Source organism: Aulonocara stuartgranti (assembly GCF_965226115.1).
Source record: "Aulonocara stuartgranti genome assembly, chromosome: 15".
NCBI lineage: Eukaryota > Metazoa > Chordata > Actinopteri > Cichliformes > Cichlidae > Aulonocara > Aulonocara stuartgranti.
The window spans coordinates 21,533,749-21,547,724 of record NC_138951.1 but is presented as its reverse complement, the minus strand read 5'-3'; the positions used below and the strand labels follow the sequence as shown (position 1 = coordinate 21,547,724).

Genomic DNA, 13,976 nt, shown 5'->3' with positions numbered 1-13,976 from the left:
TTGATGAAGATATTGTTAAAACTTTCAAAAGAAAGATATTCACAGAACCAAGTTGCATATCTAAGTGCTTCTCATCGGTGCGTGCATTTTTTGGGAGGTGTAAGGGAAGAAACAAAGTTTCCACTTTATAGTGACGTCGTGATATCAACAGCAAAATATTTTCTAAAACTCACTGGACACTTTAAATGAGCTAGTTTTACATTTAGATCAGATCAAGTCATTTTTGAAATCCCCAGGAATGGTCGCGGCAGATGGCCACCCCGCCCTGAGCCTGGTTCTGTCGAAGGTTTCTTCCTCTTAAAAGGGAGTTTTTCCTTCCCACTGTCGCCTCGTGCTTGCTCAGAGGGGTTTGTTCTTTTGGGGTTTTCTTTTTAATACTGTAAGTTGTTACCTTACAGTGTGAAGCACCTTGAAAACACCATTGTTTCCTTTGGTGCTATACAGATTGAAGTGACTTGCACTGATAACATAACTAAGCTGGAACTTTAATTTAACATCAATAAAATTATAAAAATATTACATCTTGATTTCTGCTTGTTTTCATTGTCTGTGACTTAATGAATACAAATGTGTAATTTAACAGATTTTTTCTTTATGTTAGTCTGACCGGTGACTCCACGTTGGCCTTAGGTGTTGGCGCGGATACGCTGCAGCCCCTGAGCCATTAATGGCCCAGCACACTACAGTAAAAACAAAACAACAGCCATCTGTCCAACTAGGAAAGGAAAATAATAAACTGCCTCCTTGGAGGCAACCTGACTCAAAACAGTTGCAGTCCAACTCAGACCGACTGCAATCACTCTCAGGCAGATTGATGAAGATCTGCAAATAACTGTTGTCTAATTTATAAACGCAGACAGATTGCCAACACGTCTGTTCACAATAGAGGACTGTACTTACATGGTTGCAAACTGGTTGTTATCTTGCTTATATGAAAACATTGCTTTGGAGCAATGAAACTCAAACACATTCATTTTTAAAATGCTTCAAAATGAAATTTTGAAGCATTTGGCTTTATGCTTTGAAAGTGCCGTTGTGAGTGGGAGTGTGAAATCCTTACTTGATGTGTTCCCTTTGCCTTTACTGTTTTCAGTTTTATCAGTTTTCAGTTTTATTTGTCATATGCAAGTTAGCACAGGGTCAACATTGCAATGAAATGTGTTTGACGAGCAGCAGTCACTCAGCAGCATGGTACAGTAGAAGAAAATATAATAAAATATAATAAAATAAAATAAAAAATAGAAAAATAGTAAAGAGCAAAATATTAGAGAGACGTGGTAAAAGAGAAAAGATGACTAAATATATTTATATATGTATCTATAAATATATGTACACTAGTGATTAAATAAGAAAATCTTGAAAAGAAATATGACGGGAGGTCAGATGGGATATTGCACAGGAATGAGCAGCAGAAAATTACAGTATTACTCAGACTTTTAATAGTCATATTGTCAGTTTTGGCCGACGGTCATGGGTCACTTCCACTAAAATAGCACGAGACTGGAGTAAAATGTACTTTATTAATGAGAACACATGGTGATACAGCAAAGAATCCAACCCTTCTGAAAAGCAAATGGCTTCCTGTTATACTCTACCTGATTCAGGTGAGCATCTGGAATAGACCAAGTCTGGGGGTCAGCAAACCAAAGGGAAACAAAACCCTCCCCATAAGAAAACCACTACAATATAACCAACACGTTCTCACTCCCAAAGCGTAACATTTTACGCTAGGTGACAAATCGTCACCATATTACGTTTTCGGCTACCCACCACGTTCCTGAATGACGACCTCGGAAAAAAGAGGAAATATGAGAACTGTCTGGACTGAATCTACACATGTTTGCTCTTTTTCTTCAAATCGCTTAGAAACACGCTATTTAACATCATTAAAGTCCTGGTTAAGGTCAGGAATAAGGTTATGGTCAGGGCTAGGGATAAGGTTAGGTTTAGGGCTGGAATACAGGGCTGGAACGTCTATTACCGCGGGAGCGTCATTGAACTGGATTCCAGCCATAGCCCGCCGCGTACCATAAGAACGCCGAAGGTCTCCTTTCACGTTCCTCAGGAACGCCGCGGGACGTGACAAAACGTCGACATGTTACGCCTCGGGAGTGAGAACGGGCTGATATAACACATCATAGACATATGAAGATTTGTAACAAGTCCTATAAATAACTCCATAACATATAAACTTCAGTCTCTTCTATATACATTAAAACAGCGGTCCCCAACCTTTTTTGCGCCACGGACCGGTTTATGCCCGACAATATTTTCACGGACCGGCCTTTAAGGTGTCACAGATAAATACAACAAAATAAAACTAGTACCGATACCGGAAAAAAAGAAGATTTATTCATAACACACGTGAAAGACCCAGGAAAACAGAGTTAACGATAAAAACGATAACAAAATAACGATCAAAAACGATAAAAACTCTGAAAACCATACATTTCACACCCGAGCCTCATCTCTCGACCAAACGACGGTCCGTGGCCCGGCGGTTGGGGACCGCTGCATTAAAACACCTTAACCACAGTTAGGTTTCAGCCCTCGCTGACTCAGAACAAAGTAAGACAATCAGAGTTCGATTGGTTTTTACTTGTGCAGGGGAAGCCTGGTCGGATTCTCAGAGTTGCAAGCTCTACACCCAAACTCAGACAACTCCAACTCCAGCCTCCACTCGCAGCCTTTTATTGAATGAAAACAGTTACACAACCGCCCATTGTAAACCCCATATGTTGTGTGGTAAAAGCTAAGGCACTGTGTGTGTGTGTGTGTGTGTGTGTGTGTGTGTGTGTGTGTGTGTGTGTGTGTGTGTGTGTGTGAGTGAGAGAGAGTGTATGTGTGTCTGTATACGTGACTTCCTGCTTACAAACGTTTTAACCGCATCTCTAGTCATAAAAGGGTCATCTCCCCTCAACCTCGTATATGGCTTAACCTCTCTAACAGTCCACCATTTACATGGTGAGCCCATAAAGGGCAGGAAGTGAACACTCCTTACCAAATAAGGAAACCAGAATCTTACATAGATTGTGCCTGCAGTTGAAAACTATAGCTAGTAACATCCCCAACATCCTACATGTGGGGGAGGAACAGAAAATATCTGAACATACAGTTCAAGACAAGGTCCAAGCACAATAATGACAACTTTTAACAAAATCACTCCAACACACACTCCCCTAGCCTGGCACATTGGTTTTCTCCAGGAGCTCATAAGCAGGTGATTGAGCTGCTTTTACTCTTTACAAAGTGAGTACTGTTAACACTTCTCTTTTTACATATACAACTAATTTAGGTTACAGACAAATGATTAAATGTGAACAGCTCTAACACAGGTTCTTTTCCTGACACAGGTAGGATGGCCAGTCCCCCTGTCTCTTCACCTTTAACGAGTCACTTAATTAACAACCCAAAAAGCCTAATAAAGAATCACAATCAACCAGTGTGTGTTTTTCTTCATTACGGTTTTTAAATACAAATCAGTCAGTCAATTAATAAAAATACAAGTAAGGGTAATGGAACCCCTGGTCTCCATTACACACATAAATACCATAAAGACACTAAGTCGTAGAGCTCTGAACTCCTTGCTTCTATGATATTTACACTTCTTCTTGGCCTTCTCCTTCACTCTGAGTCACTCCAGGATAAACGCATCAGCTCAGACATACAATAATTAAAATATGTGTAGGTGACCGTTTGGCAGAAGACGATGTCGAGGCGGTACTGCAGTGACACGTCCGTGGCTATCGTCGGGGCGGTGTCCTGCATCAGAAGGAAGTCAATAGACTTCTTGGCTTTGTTGCTCATCATGGCGCTGTAGTCTGTGGGCGTGGCCTGCAAAAAGTGTAAATAAACCATCAGAGACCAAACACAAATATGCCTTCCAACCACTAGTTTAGACAACATCTTGCAAAGAGTGTGTATTTCAGAGTGCAGTTGTTTTTAAATTTGACAGAAACAGAAATAAAGACGGAAGAGAAGGACAACAGGGAAAGCAGAAGCACCGACACACTGAAATCTTTTAGGGTCAAGCTCCAGAACTAGCCACAAATCCTGCTGGAAAGAACCTAAAAATACTTAAAAATACTTGCAGAGATCGAATGGAGCCGTTAACTCAAAAGCCTGGTGTCAGGCATGTTCTTTAATAAATAAGAAACGAGCTGATATGTTACAGACCCCAGTCTTTACGTAAAGAAAAAGCTGACATTTAGAGCGGTCTCGCAGCAGATTTTAAAACAGTGACACTGATTTGTGGGGTTTTTGGGCAAAAATTTGAACCTTTTTGTTTTATCCATGTCCTTGAACACAGCTCGTGACTTGGGCGCTTTCATATGTACCGATTCATTTAGGTTTGTGCACTGAGGCCAGATTTAGGTATTAAAAACGAGTCAGTCATAACACTTCTTACATTAGTTAAAAAGCTGAGCTTACACTAAACCAACATTTAAATTTCCCCTTGTGGGACTAATAAAGGTATATCATATCATATCATATCATATCATATCATATCATATCATATCATTACTAAAGTATTGCTGCAACATTGTAAAGACAAAGATGACACACAGACCAGACATAAAACACTGAACACTTTTTAAAGACGAGTCATTTAAGAGTATTTTCTCATAGAATAAAGTCGGCTGATATGGTGAAGGAAAAATCTGCTCACGAATCCTCCAACTTCTTAAAAGTAAGGAGTGACCTGAGCTGGAAATCAACATGAGAGGGATGACTCAAGAAGAAGAAGAAGCAACAAGAAAAGAAAAACAGAGTTCAGAGTGTAGTTAAGATATCAAGCTGTATCCACAATGTGTGCCAAGAAACTAAGCTTGTCTGTTGTCATGCTAAAGAAATAAAAAATCTGGAATCAGAAAACAGCCAATAACTGCTGATCAACTCACCCACTCCTCTTCGTGCCAGTCCACGTGCAGTGACGACTGGCTGTTGTGACCGCTGTACTTTGCTCTCAGCGTATCCTGGTCATTGCGGAGCACTACTTGTTCAGACTCAGCGGAAGGAGAAGCTTTGGTTGCGATGTACTCGTACTGCGTTCAGGGCCTAAATAGCTGAAGCTAGCAGCTTGCAGCCGCACACTGCCACCAGCTGACGGGTCTGAAAGGAAGAGGGTATGAATGAAATATGAAGCGTCCCCACGTAACGTCAAACACTTTTAGTACCTTGTCAACCAGACTGGCGAGCGTCCACTCCAGTCCGCTGGCCGATTGGTCTTTGGCAGCTTGAGACAGCCTCTCTGCGTAATAGCTGACCTGAGTCTTCAGCGTGTTGACGTAGGCGATGATCTCTTTGGCTCGGACAGTGTCCTGGGGTATGTGGATGATGACTGAGCTGGAGAGGGCACTACTGCAGGGAACAAAGACACACCGACACATCTGTATCCGAGCTGGGACTGAGGACACTCACCAGCCACTTTATTAGGTACATGTGTTCAAAAGCTTGTGGCAGCAATTTAGTGCATTTAGTCAAATAAAGACAATAGAGTGGCCTGCAGGTGTATATTTTTGTAATGTTTCTGTCTTATGCCTGAAATATGCTTCAGCAGGAAATATACGCTGTAACTGGAAACAACAGCATGATGGACCGGTTTAGTGTTAAGAGGTGTTACATCTGAAGTTAGAACGTAAATTTCCTGCAGAAATCTAAATCAAGCTTCAGAGGTACTGTTCCAAAAATATAGGGAGGGACGTTACCCACCAGATGTAAAAACAAACACTGTCTGCATGCACATGCCTGCTCTCAATGAGCCTAATCGTGGCTGCAAGTCACCGGGCCGTTTAACCTGCAGTTAATTGCAAAGGTAAGAAGTACATGGAAATACTGTTAAATGCTGTTGCTGAGGACGTGAATTTAAATTGTTACTCAATGCTGATACTTTATGTAGCTTTCTTACAGTATTTTCCAGATTCCGGTAATAAACAGAGTCAGATTTAGGGAGACTAGTCTTCTTCTTCTGGCATTTAAGGCTGAACGGGGAGTTGTGGTATAAAAACGTATAGTTTTGTAAAGTTGGCACAGTTGCTCAAATTAGCCAAGCATGATCGACCTTTTTAATCCCCAACCTGCTGGCAGAAATGTCCACCTATTAAAAAACACATATCTCTCTTCAGAACTATGACGCCTAAATAAAAAAACCTTAGTTTATATGGTGAAAAATTATTTGAGAGAATCTTGAAGAGCTGCTGCTCCTCCACATCGAAAGGAGCCAGATGAGGTGGTTCGGGCAACTGACAAGGATGCCCCCTGGATACCTCCTGGGCGAGGTTTTCCGGGCAGACCCAGGACACGCTGGAGAGATTATATCTCTCGGCTGGCCTGGGAACGCCTTGGTGTTCCCCCGGATAAGCTGGAGGAGGTGGCTGGGGAGAGAGAGGTCTGGGCTTCTCTGCTTGGGCTGCTGCCCCCGCGACCCGGCTCCGGATAAAGTGGAAGAAAGTGGATGGATGAATGAATCTTGAAAATGAACAAGTCTTCCAGTACAGAGTAAAATGTGAGAGTGAAAATATTGCGTGTACTTAAAACCCCTGGAGGGTCTTGGGTCGATTTGTGGCTATTTTCAAATTTTGATTACATGCCATTTGCACAGTGTTGAATGGACTATAGCCAAATTCTCCAAAAAAAAAGTTTGATATGATTTTATTTCAAAATTCAAGTCTGACTTCCTTCAATTAGCTTCAGTGGCTAAGCTACAGACAAACTTACACTATTGTGCTTAGTGGTCGATTTGTGCCCCATTGAAACCCATTATAAACGCTATTTTTCACTGCAAATTAATTACGGTCAAAGGGATCGTTGATGTTTAGCGTTCATTTGTAATTCAGTTGTAATTTTTTTATTTGTCCACCGGGTGGCGCCCTTGCTCCACATTTGACCCCGGGCTGGAAAACAGCGGGCTGCTTAGATAGACCTGCGGGAAATGAAGCCTCATTTCCGGCGTGCAGCAGCGGCTTCGCCCGCTGATCAGGCGGGACAATTTTTTGGTCCCTAGGACCGTGAGAGGGTGCTTTTTTTTTTTTTTTAGTCAACAGGAAATGACGTATTTGTTGTCACGTGGTATCGGGCGTGTGTGCTGGAAAAACGGGTCCCCGGTGATCGTGCCCCGGTAACAATGGCGTGTCCAGCGGAGTGGCCTGGGGGGGCACAGGCCACCCCCCAAACCAGACTGGCCACCCCAGGTGCCACCCCAAAGGCAAAACAATAAAATTCAATCAAATATCAAATGTCCGATTATGTTTTCACGGTGACGCTCAGATATCCGAGTGTAAGTGAATGCAGCATCGCTTCTGCGCTATGCGCATCACGTTAGCAAAGGTAGGAGAGCCAAGCGCGAAAGATGGCACTGCAGGAAACAATTTTTCGGTGAAAGAAAATGAGGACAGAATAAATGTCCCGGTAAGTAATATCAAGTTTGTTGAGTTTAGTAAACTTCGGTGAAATTAGAATACCAAGGAAAAAAATAACACTTAAAGAATTATTGCAGCTGTGGAATATTTCAGACAGTATGCTACTGAGGGCAGCTAACATAAGAGTTATGCGTTATAAGATATAATCTAAGTCGTAACATTGCTGTATGGAGCTGCAGATTTGGTTGCAGGTTAACATAGCTGGACTGGCCATCGGGCATACCGGGCATATCCCCAGTGACTTATTTTTTATTTTTTTTGTAATGGCATGAACAATGAGAGGTGGTGGATTGGCCAGATGCAGGTCGATGTGTAGAAATAACTCCGTTGTTTGGTGGTGGCTATGACGGGGCTTCCACAGAGGCAACAGGTGGATGAGGGAAGGGGAGGCAGGAGGAGAGACCCGAAGCAGCCACCAGTCCGAGTGTCAGGTGAACTGAACTTCAGGTAAGAAGTTATGACCTGCAGTCTATCTGGGTCAGATATAAACCAAGTTTAGGTGGAGTTTATTTTCATGTTGCTGACTTTTTACTGTCAGTTGCAATAACTCATACTGCGTTCTAGCCAGTTTGACGGAGTTTTTATACAGCTGGGTGGGTGCTATGATGTTACTGATAGTGAACTTTATTTTATTCATAAGGTTAGTAGAGTTGCCAACGGCTCCTTAAAAAAATGGAATGGTCCCTCATTCAGAGAAAATATTACACGTTTCGTATTGAGCTGAGAAGAGACGCAGTTTGTCCCGGACTTTAGCTAGAATGGAAAAAAGACACAAAGCTGGATTTATTCTGTCTTTATGCTGCACAGCTGCCTCTTCTCTCATTCTCTCCCCCTCCCTCTCCTGTTGCTACTTCAATCATGAAACTGATCAATGATCAGCTGATCGGCTTTTCTCTCTTGTTTATCGCCCACTTTGCGCCAGAAAGAGGAAACCAGCAGATGTTGCGCTAAACAACAGCAGCACGTTTAAGCTTGATCGGCTGTTGTTAGAATGTATTTAATATTAATTTCTAGTATCAGCTGATGTTTGCTGGAGCCACAGCTGTAAAGCTGCTGGTCATGATGTCTGTTTAGATATGTGGTGAGAGGGAAACATGAAGATGAAACCAGGAGATGTCCTTACTGAACCATCAGAGCTGAACAGGTGATGGAGAAACAGGTTTACCTTTTAGGTGACATGAATGAGTTGAAGGGAAGTTATGAACTGTTTCTGAGAGACAAATAACACCAGGATCCTTTTTTATGTAGCAGACAGCTGGTAACTGTGCAGGGGCGGGTCTAGCAAAGTTTTGCCAGGGGGCCAGGTAGGGCATTAACAGGGAAAGGTGGGCACAAAGAAATACTTTTCTTTCTTATTCTCATTTAAAATACCTAGTTTTTATTAAATAATTATCTAAATCTTACAACCAAAGTTTTTATCTGACGTAAAATGTATAGAAATCATACATATACCAACAAGACTGTACATCACTGTCACAACAGGGTTTGTTTTCAGTCAAAGTCTTTATGGCTTTACTACCTGGTGGGTCGGTCTGTAGTAAAAATGCCCAATTTTTTTGTCCCAGTCCAGCCCTGCAGGTTAATACTGGCAGTGTCACCATGCCAGCTGACTGTATTTTATCATCAGCCAGTGTTGTTCTTTATCAATATTACCAAAGTTTACGATAAGGCAGCATAGAAAGTATTTACTTGCTTTCAGGTTTCATTCAAATGTTAGTCTTTTCAGTTGTTTCCCCACTTTTTTCCTGTTTCAAAATCAAACACCAGTTTGTGAGAAGATTATCTTCTTTTTTTAACAGGCAGATAAAGTTTTGCATTGGCATTGGCTAATTTGTCAATTGTTTGTTACAAATGTTCGTATTTTAATTTTCAAAAATGTTTTTGCCCAAAACATATGTGCACTATATGTCAGTAAAAATACTATGCAAATATTGTTGTCCTTGACTGCTGAGTAAACACTGACAAAGCACTGATTGTATCTCTTGTACTTTATCAACGCAGTATCTAAAAACTTTGCACCGTAGTGGTTAAAATCTCATTCTAATAAGAGTTAAAAGTGCATTTGGTTATTAGGTTTATAGGATTATTGAATTATGGTTAAGGGTTGGTAGAATTTTTTTTTAAAACATTATCTGCCAATTAAATCTGCCACCCTTCTCCAAATCTGTGCCCCTACCTGGCCCCCCCAACAAAAATTTTCTAGACACGCCACTGTACACAGATGGTCTGAATTTGTGAAGCGAGTGGTATCGCATTTATCGAAGTCGGCTCCTCGTTGTTTTTTCTAAGCCACGATTAGGCTCATTGAGAGCAGGCATGTGCATGCAGACAGTGTTTGTTTTTACATCTGGTGGGTAACGTCCCTCCCTATATTTTTGGAACAGTACCTCTGAAGCTTGATTTAGATTTCTGCAGGAAATTTACGTTCTAACTTCAGATGTAACACCTCTTAACACTAAACCGGTCCATCACGCTGTTGTTTCCAGTTACAGCGTATATTTCCTGCTGAAGCATATTTCAGGCATAAGACAGAAACATTACAAAAATATACACCTGCAGGCCACTCTATTGTCTTTATTTGACTAAATGCACTAAATTGCTGCCACAAGCTTTTGAACACATGTACCTAATAAAGTGGCTGGTGAGTGTCCTCAGTCCCAGCTCGGATACAGATGTGTCGGTGTGTCTTTGTTCCCTGCAGTAGTGCCCTCTCCAGCTCAGTCATCATCCACATACCCCAGGACACTGTCCGAGCCAAAGAGATCATCGCCTACGTCAACACGCTGAAGACTCAGGTCAGCTATTACGCAGAGAGGCTGTCTCAAGCTGCCAAAGACCAATCGGCCAGCGGACTGGAGTGGACGCTCGCCAGTCTGGTTGACAAGGTACTAAAAGTGTTTGACGTTACGTGGGGACGCTTCATATTTCATTCATACCCTCTTCCTTTCAGACCCGTCAGCTGGTGGCAGTGTGCGGCTGCAAGCTGCTAGCTTCAGCTATTTAGGCCCTGAACGCAGTACGAGTACATCGCAACCAAAGCTTCTCCTTCCGCTGAGTCTGAACAAGTAGTGCTCCGCAATGACCAGGATACGCTGAGAGCAAAGTACAGCGGTCACAACAGCCAGTCGTCACTGCACGTGGACTGGCACGAAGAGGAGTGGGTGAGTTGATCAGCAGTTATTGGCTGTTTTCTGATTCCAGATTTTTTATTTCTTTAGCATGACAACAGACAAGCTTAGTTTCTTGGCACACATTGTGGATACAGCTTGATATCTTAACTACACTCTGAACTCTGTTTTTCTTTTCTTGTTGCTTCTTCTTCTTCTTGAGTCATCCCTCTCATGTTGATTTCCAGCTCAGGTCACTCCTTACTTTTAAGAAGTTGGAGGATTCGTGAGCAGATTTTTCCTTCACCATATCAGCCGACTTTATTCTATGAGAAAATACTCTTAAATGACTCGTCTTTAAAAAGTGTTCAGTGTTTTATGTCTGGTCTGTGTGTCATCTTTGTCTTTACAATGTTGCAGCAATACTTTAGTAATGATATGATATGATATGATGTGATATGATATGATATGATATGATATGATATGATATGATATGATATACCTTTATTAGTCCCACAAGGGGAAATTTAAATGTTGGTTTAGTGTAAGCTCAGCTTTTTAACTAATGTAAGAAGTGTTATGACTGACTCGTTTTTAATACCTAAATCTGGCCTCAGTGCACAAACCTAAATGAATCGGTACATATGAAAGCGCCCAAGTCACGAGCTGTGTTCAAGGACATGGATAAAACAAAAAAGGTTCAAATTTGTGCCCAAAAACCCCACAAATCAGTGTCACTGTTTTAAAATCTGCTGCGAGACCGCTCTAAATGTCAGCTTTTTCTTTACGTAAAGACTGGGGTCTGTAACATATCAGCTCGTTTCTTATTTATTAAAGAACATGCCTGACACCAGGCTTTTGAGTTAACGGCTCCATTCGATCTCTGCAAGTATTTTTAAGTATTTTTAGGTTCTTTCCAGCAGGATTTGTGGCTAGTTCTGGAGCTTGACCCTAAAAGATTTCAGTGTGTCGGTGCTTCTGCTTTCCCTGTTGTCCTTCTCTTCCGTCTTTATTTCTGTTTCTGTCAAATTTAAAAACAACTGCACTCTGAAATACACACTCTTTGCAAGATGTTGTCTAAACTAGTGGTTGGAAGGCATATTTGTGTTTGGTCTCTGATGGTTTATTTACACTTTTTGCAGGCCACGCCCACAGACTACAGCGCCATGATGAGCAACAAAGCCAAGAAGTCTATTGACTTCCTTCTGATGCAGGACACCGCCCCGACGATAGCCACGGACGTGTCACTGCAGTACCGCCTCGACATCGTCTTCTGCCAAACGGTCACCTACACATATTTTAATTATTGTATGTCTGAGCTGATGCGTTTATCCTGGAGTGACTCAGAGTGAAGGAGAAGGCCAAGAAGAAGTGTAAATATCATAGAAGCAAGGAGTTCAGAGCTCTACGACTTAGTGTCTTTATGGTATTTATGTGTGTAATGGAGACCAGGGGTTCCATTACCCTTACTTGTATTTTTATTAATTGACTGACTGATTTGTATTTAAAAACCGTAATGAAGAAAAACACACACTGGTTGATTGTGATTCTTTATTAGGCTTTTTGGGTTGTTAATTAAGTGACTCGTTAAAGGTGAAGAGACAGGGGGACTGGCCATCCTACCTGTGTCAGGAAAAGAACCTGTGTTAGAGCTGTTCACATTTAATCATTTGTCTGTAACCTAAATTAGTTGTATATGTAAAAAGAGAAGTGTTAACAGTACTCACTTTGTAAAGAGTAAAAGCAGCTCAATCACCTGCTTATGAGCTCCTGGAGAAAACCAATGTGCCAGGCTAGGGGAGTGTGTTGGAGTGATTTTGTTAAAAGTTGTCATTATTGTGCTTGGACCTTGTCTTGAACTGTATGTTCAGATATTTTCTGTTCCTCCCCCACATGTAGGATGTTGGGGATGTTACTAGCTATAGTTTTCAACTGCAGGCACAATCTATATAAGATTCTGGTTTCCTTATTTGGTAAGGAGTGTTCACTTCCTGCCCTTTATGGGCTCACCATGTAAATGGTGGACTGTTAGAGAGGTTAAGCCATATACGAGGTTGAGGGGAGATGACCCTTTTATGACTAGAGATGCGGTTAAAACGTTTGTAAGCAGAAAGTCACGTATACAGACACACATACACTCTCTCTCACTCACACACACACACACACACACACACACACACACAGTGCCTTAGCTTTTACCACACAACATATGGGGTTTACAATGGGCGGTTGTGTAACTGTTTTCATTCAATAAAAGGCTGCGAGTGGAGGCTGGAGTTGGAGTTGTCTGAGTTTGGGTGTAGAGCTTGCAACTCTGAGAATCCGACCAGGCTTCCCCTGCACAAGTAAAAACCAATCGAACTCTGATTGTCTTACTTTGTTCTGAGTCAACGAGGGCTGAAACCTAACTGTGGTTAAGGTGTTTTAATGCAGCGGTCCCCAACCGCCGGGCCACGGACCGTCGTTTGGTCGAGAGATGAGGCTCGGGTGTGAAATGTATGGTTTTCAGAGTTTTTATCGTTTTTTATCGTTATTTTGTTATCATTTTTATCGTTAACTCTGTTTTCCTGGGTCTTTCACGTGTGTTATGAATAAATCTTCTTTTTTTCCGGTACCGGTACTAGTTTTATTTTGTTGTATTTATCTGTGACACCTTAAAGGCCGGTCCGTGAAAATATTGTCGGGCATAAACCGGTCCGTGGCGCAAAAAAGGTTGGGGACCGCTGTTTTAATGTATATAGAAGAGACTGAAGTTTATATGTTATGGAGTTATTTATAGGACTTGTTACAAATCTTCATATGTCTATGATGTGTTGGTTATATTGTAGTGGTTTTCTTATGGGGAGGGTTTTGTTTCCCTTTGGTTTGCTGACCCCCAGACTTGGTCTATTCCAGATGCTCACCTGAATCAGGTAGAGTATAACAGGAAGCCATTTGCTTTTCAGAAGGGTTGGATTCTTTGCTGTATCACCATGTGTTCTCATTAATAAAGTACATTTTACTCCAGTCTCGTGCTATTTTAGTGGAAGTGACCCATGACCGTCGGCCAAAACTGACAATATGACTATTAAAAGTCTGAGTAATACTGTAATTTTCTGCTGCTCATTCCTGTGCAATATCCCATCTGACCTCCCGTCATATTTCTTTTCAAGATTTTCTTATTTAATCACTAGTGTACATATATTTATAGATACATATATATATATATATATATATTTAGTCATCTTTTCTCTTTTACCACGTCTTTCTAATATTTTGCTCTTTACTATTTTTCTATTTTTTATTTTATTTTATTATATTTTATTATATTTTCTTCTACTGTACCATGCTGCTGAGTGACTGCTGCTCGTCAAACACATTTCATTGCAATGTTGACCCTGTGCTAACTTGCATATGACAAATAAAACTGAAAACTGATAAAACTGAAAACAGTAAAGGCAAAGGGAACACA

At 41.4% G+C, this 13,976-nt stretch overlaps 2 protein-coding genes and 1 long non-coding RNA gene across 5 annotated transcripts; 1 reads left to right on the top strand and 2 right to left on the bottom strand.

The window, feature by feature from the left end:
- Nucleotides 1-1,499: 1,499 nt before the first annotated feature.
- LOC309688900 (inositol polyphosphate-4-phosphatase type I A-like) lies at nucleotides 1,500-7,114 on the bottom strand. Of its 2 annotated transcripts, none has more exons than XR_014271190.1 (3): nucleotides 5,713-7,114; nucleotides 4,902-5,361; nucleotides 1,500-3,834 (listed from the first exon to the last, which is right to left on the bottom strand). XR_014271190.1 is itself a non-coding variant. In XM_082504977.1 (3 exons), exons 1-2 carry the CDS (start codon nucleotides 5,388-5,390, stop codon nucleotides 5,059-5,061), a joined length of 267 nt encoding a protein of 88 aa, XP_082361103.1. In that variant the 5' UTR covers nucleotides 5,391-7,114; the 3' UTR covers nucleotides 1,500-3,834; nucleotides 4,902-5,058. The 2 variants fall into 2 exon arrangements, 1 of the variants encoding a protein (XP_082361103.1); XM_082504977.1 differs by having other exon boundaries at nucleotides 4,902-5,112; nucleotides 5,178-7,114.
- LOC309688910 lies at nucleotides 1,500-13,045 on the bottom strand. Its single transcript, XR_014271201.1, has 2 exons — nucleotides 12,694-13,045; nucleotides 1,500-3,179 (listed from the first exon to the last, which is right to left on the bottom strand). It is a non-coding gene; the product is annotated as an uncharacterized lncRNA (long non-coding RNA).
- Nucleotides 7,156-12,628, top strand: LOC309688903 (inositol polyphosphate-4-phosphatase type I A-like). 2 transcript variants are annotated; one of them, XR_014271193.1, is made up of 4 exons: nucleotides 7,156-7,407; nucleotides 7,780-9,768; nucleotides 10,120-10,579; nucleotides 11,668-12,628. XR_014271193.1 is itself a non-coding variant. In XM_082504980.1 (4 exons), exons 1-3 carry the CDS (start codon nucleotides 7,400-7,402, stop codon nucleotides 10,420-10,422), a joined length of 246 nt encoding a protein of 81 aa, XP_082361106.1. In that variant the 5' UTR covers nucleotides 7,156-7,399; the 3' UTR covers nucleotides 10,423-10,579; nucleotides 11,668-12,628. The 2 variants fall into 2 exon arrangements, 1 of the variants encoding a protein (XP_082361106.1); XM_082504980.1 differs by lacking the exon at nucleotides 7,780-9,768 and having other exon boundaries at nucleotides 10,120-10,303; nucleotides 10,369-10,579.
- Nucleotides 13,046-13,976: the final 931 nt, after the last annotated feature.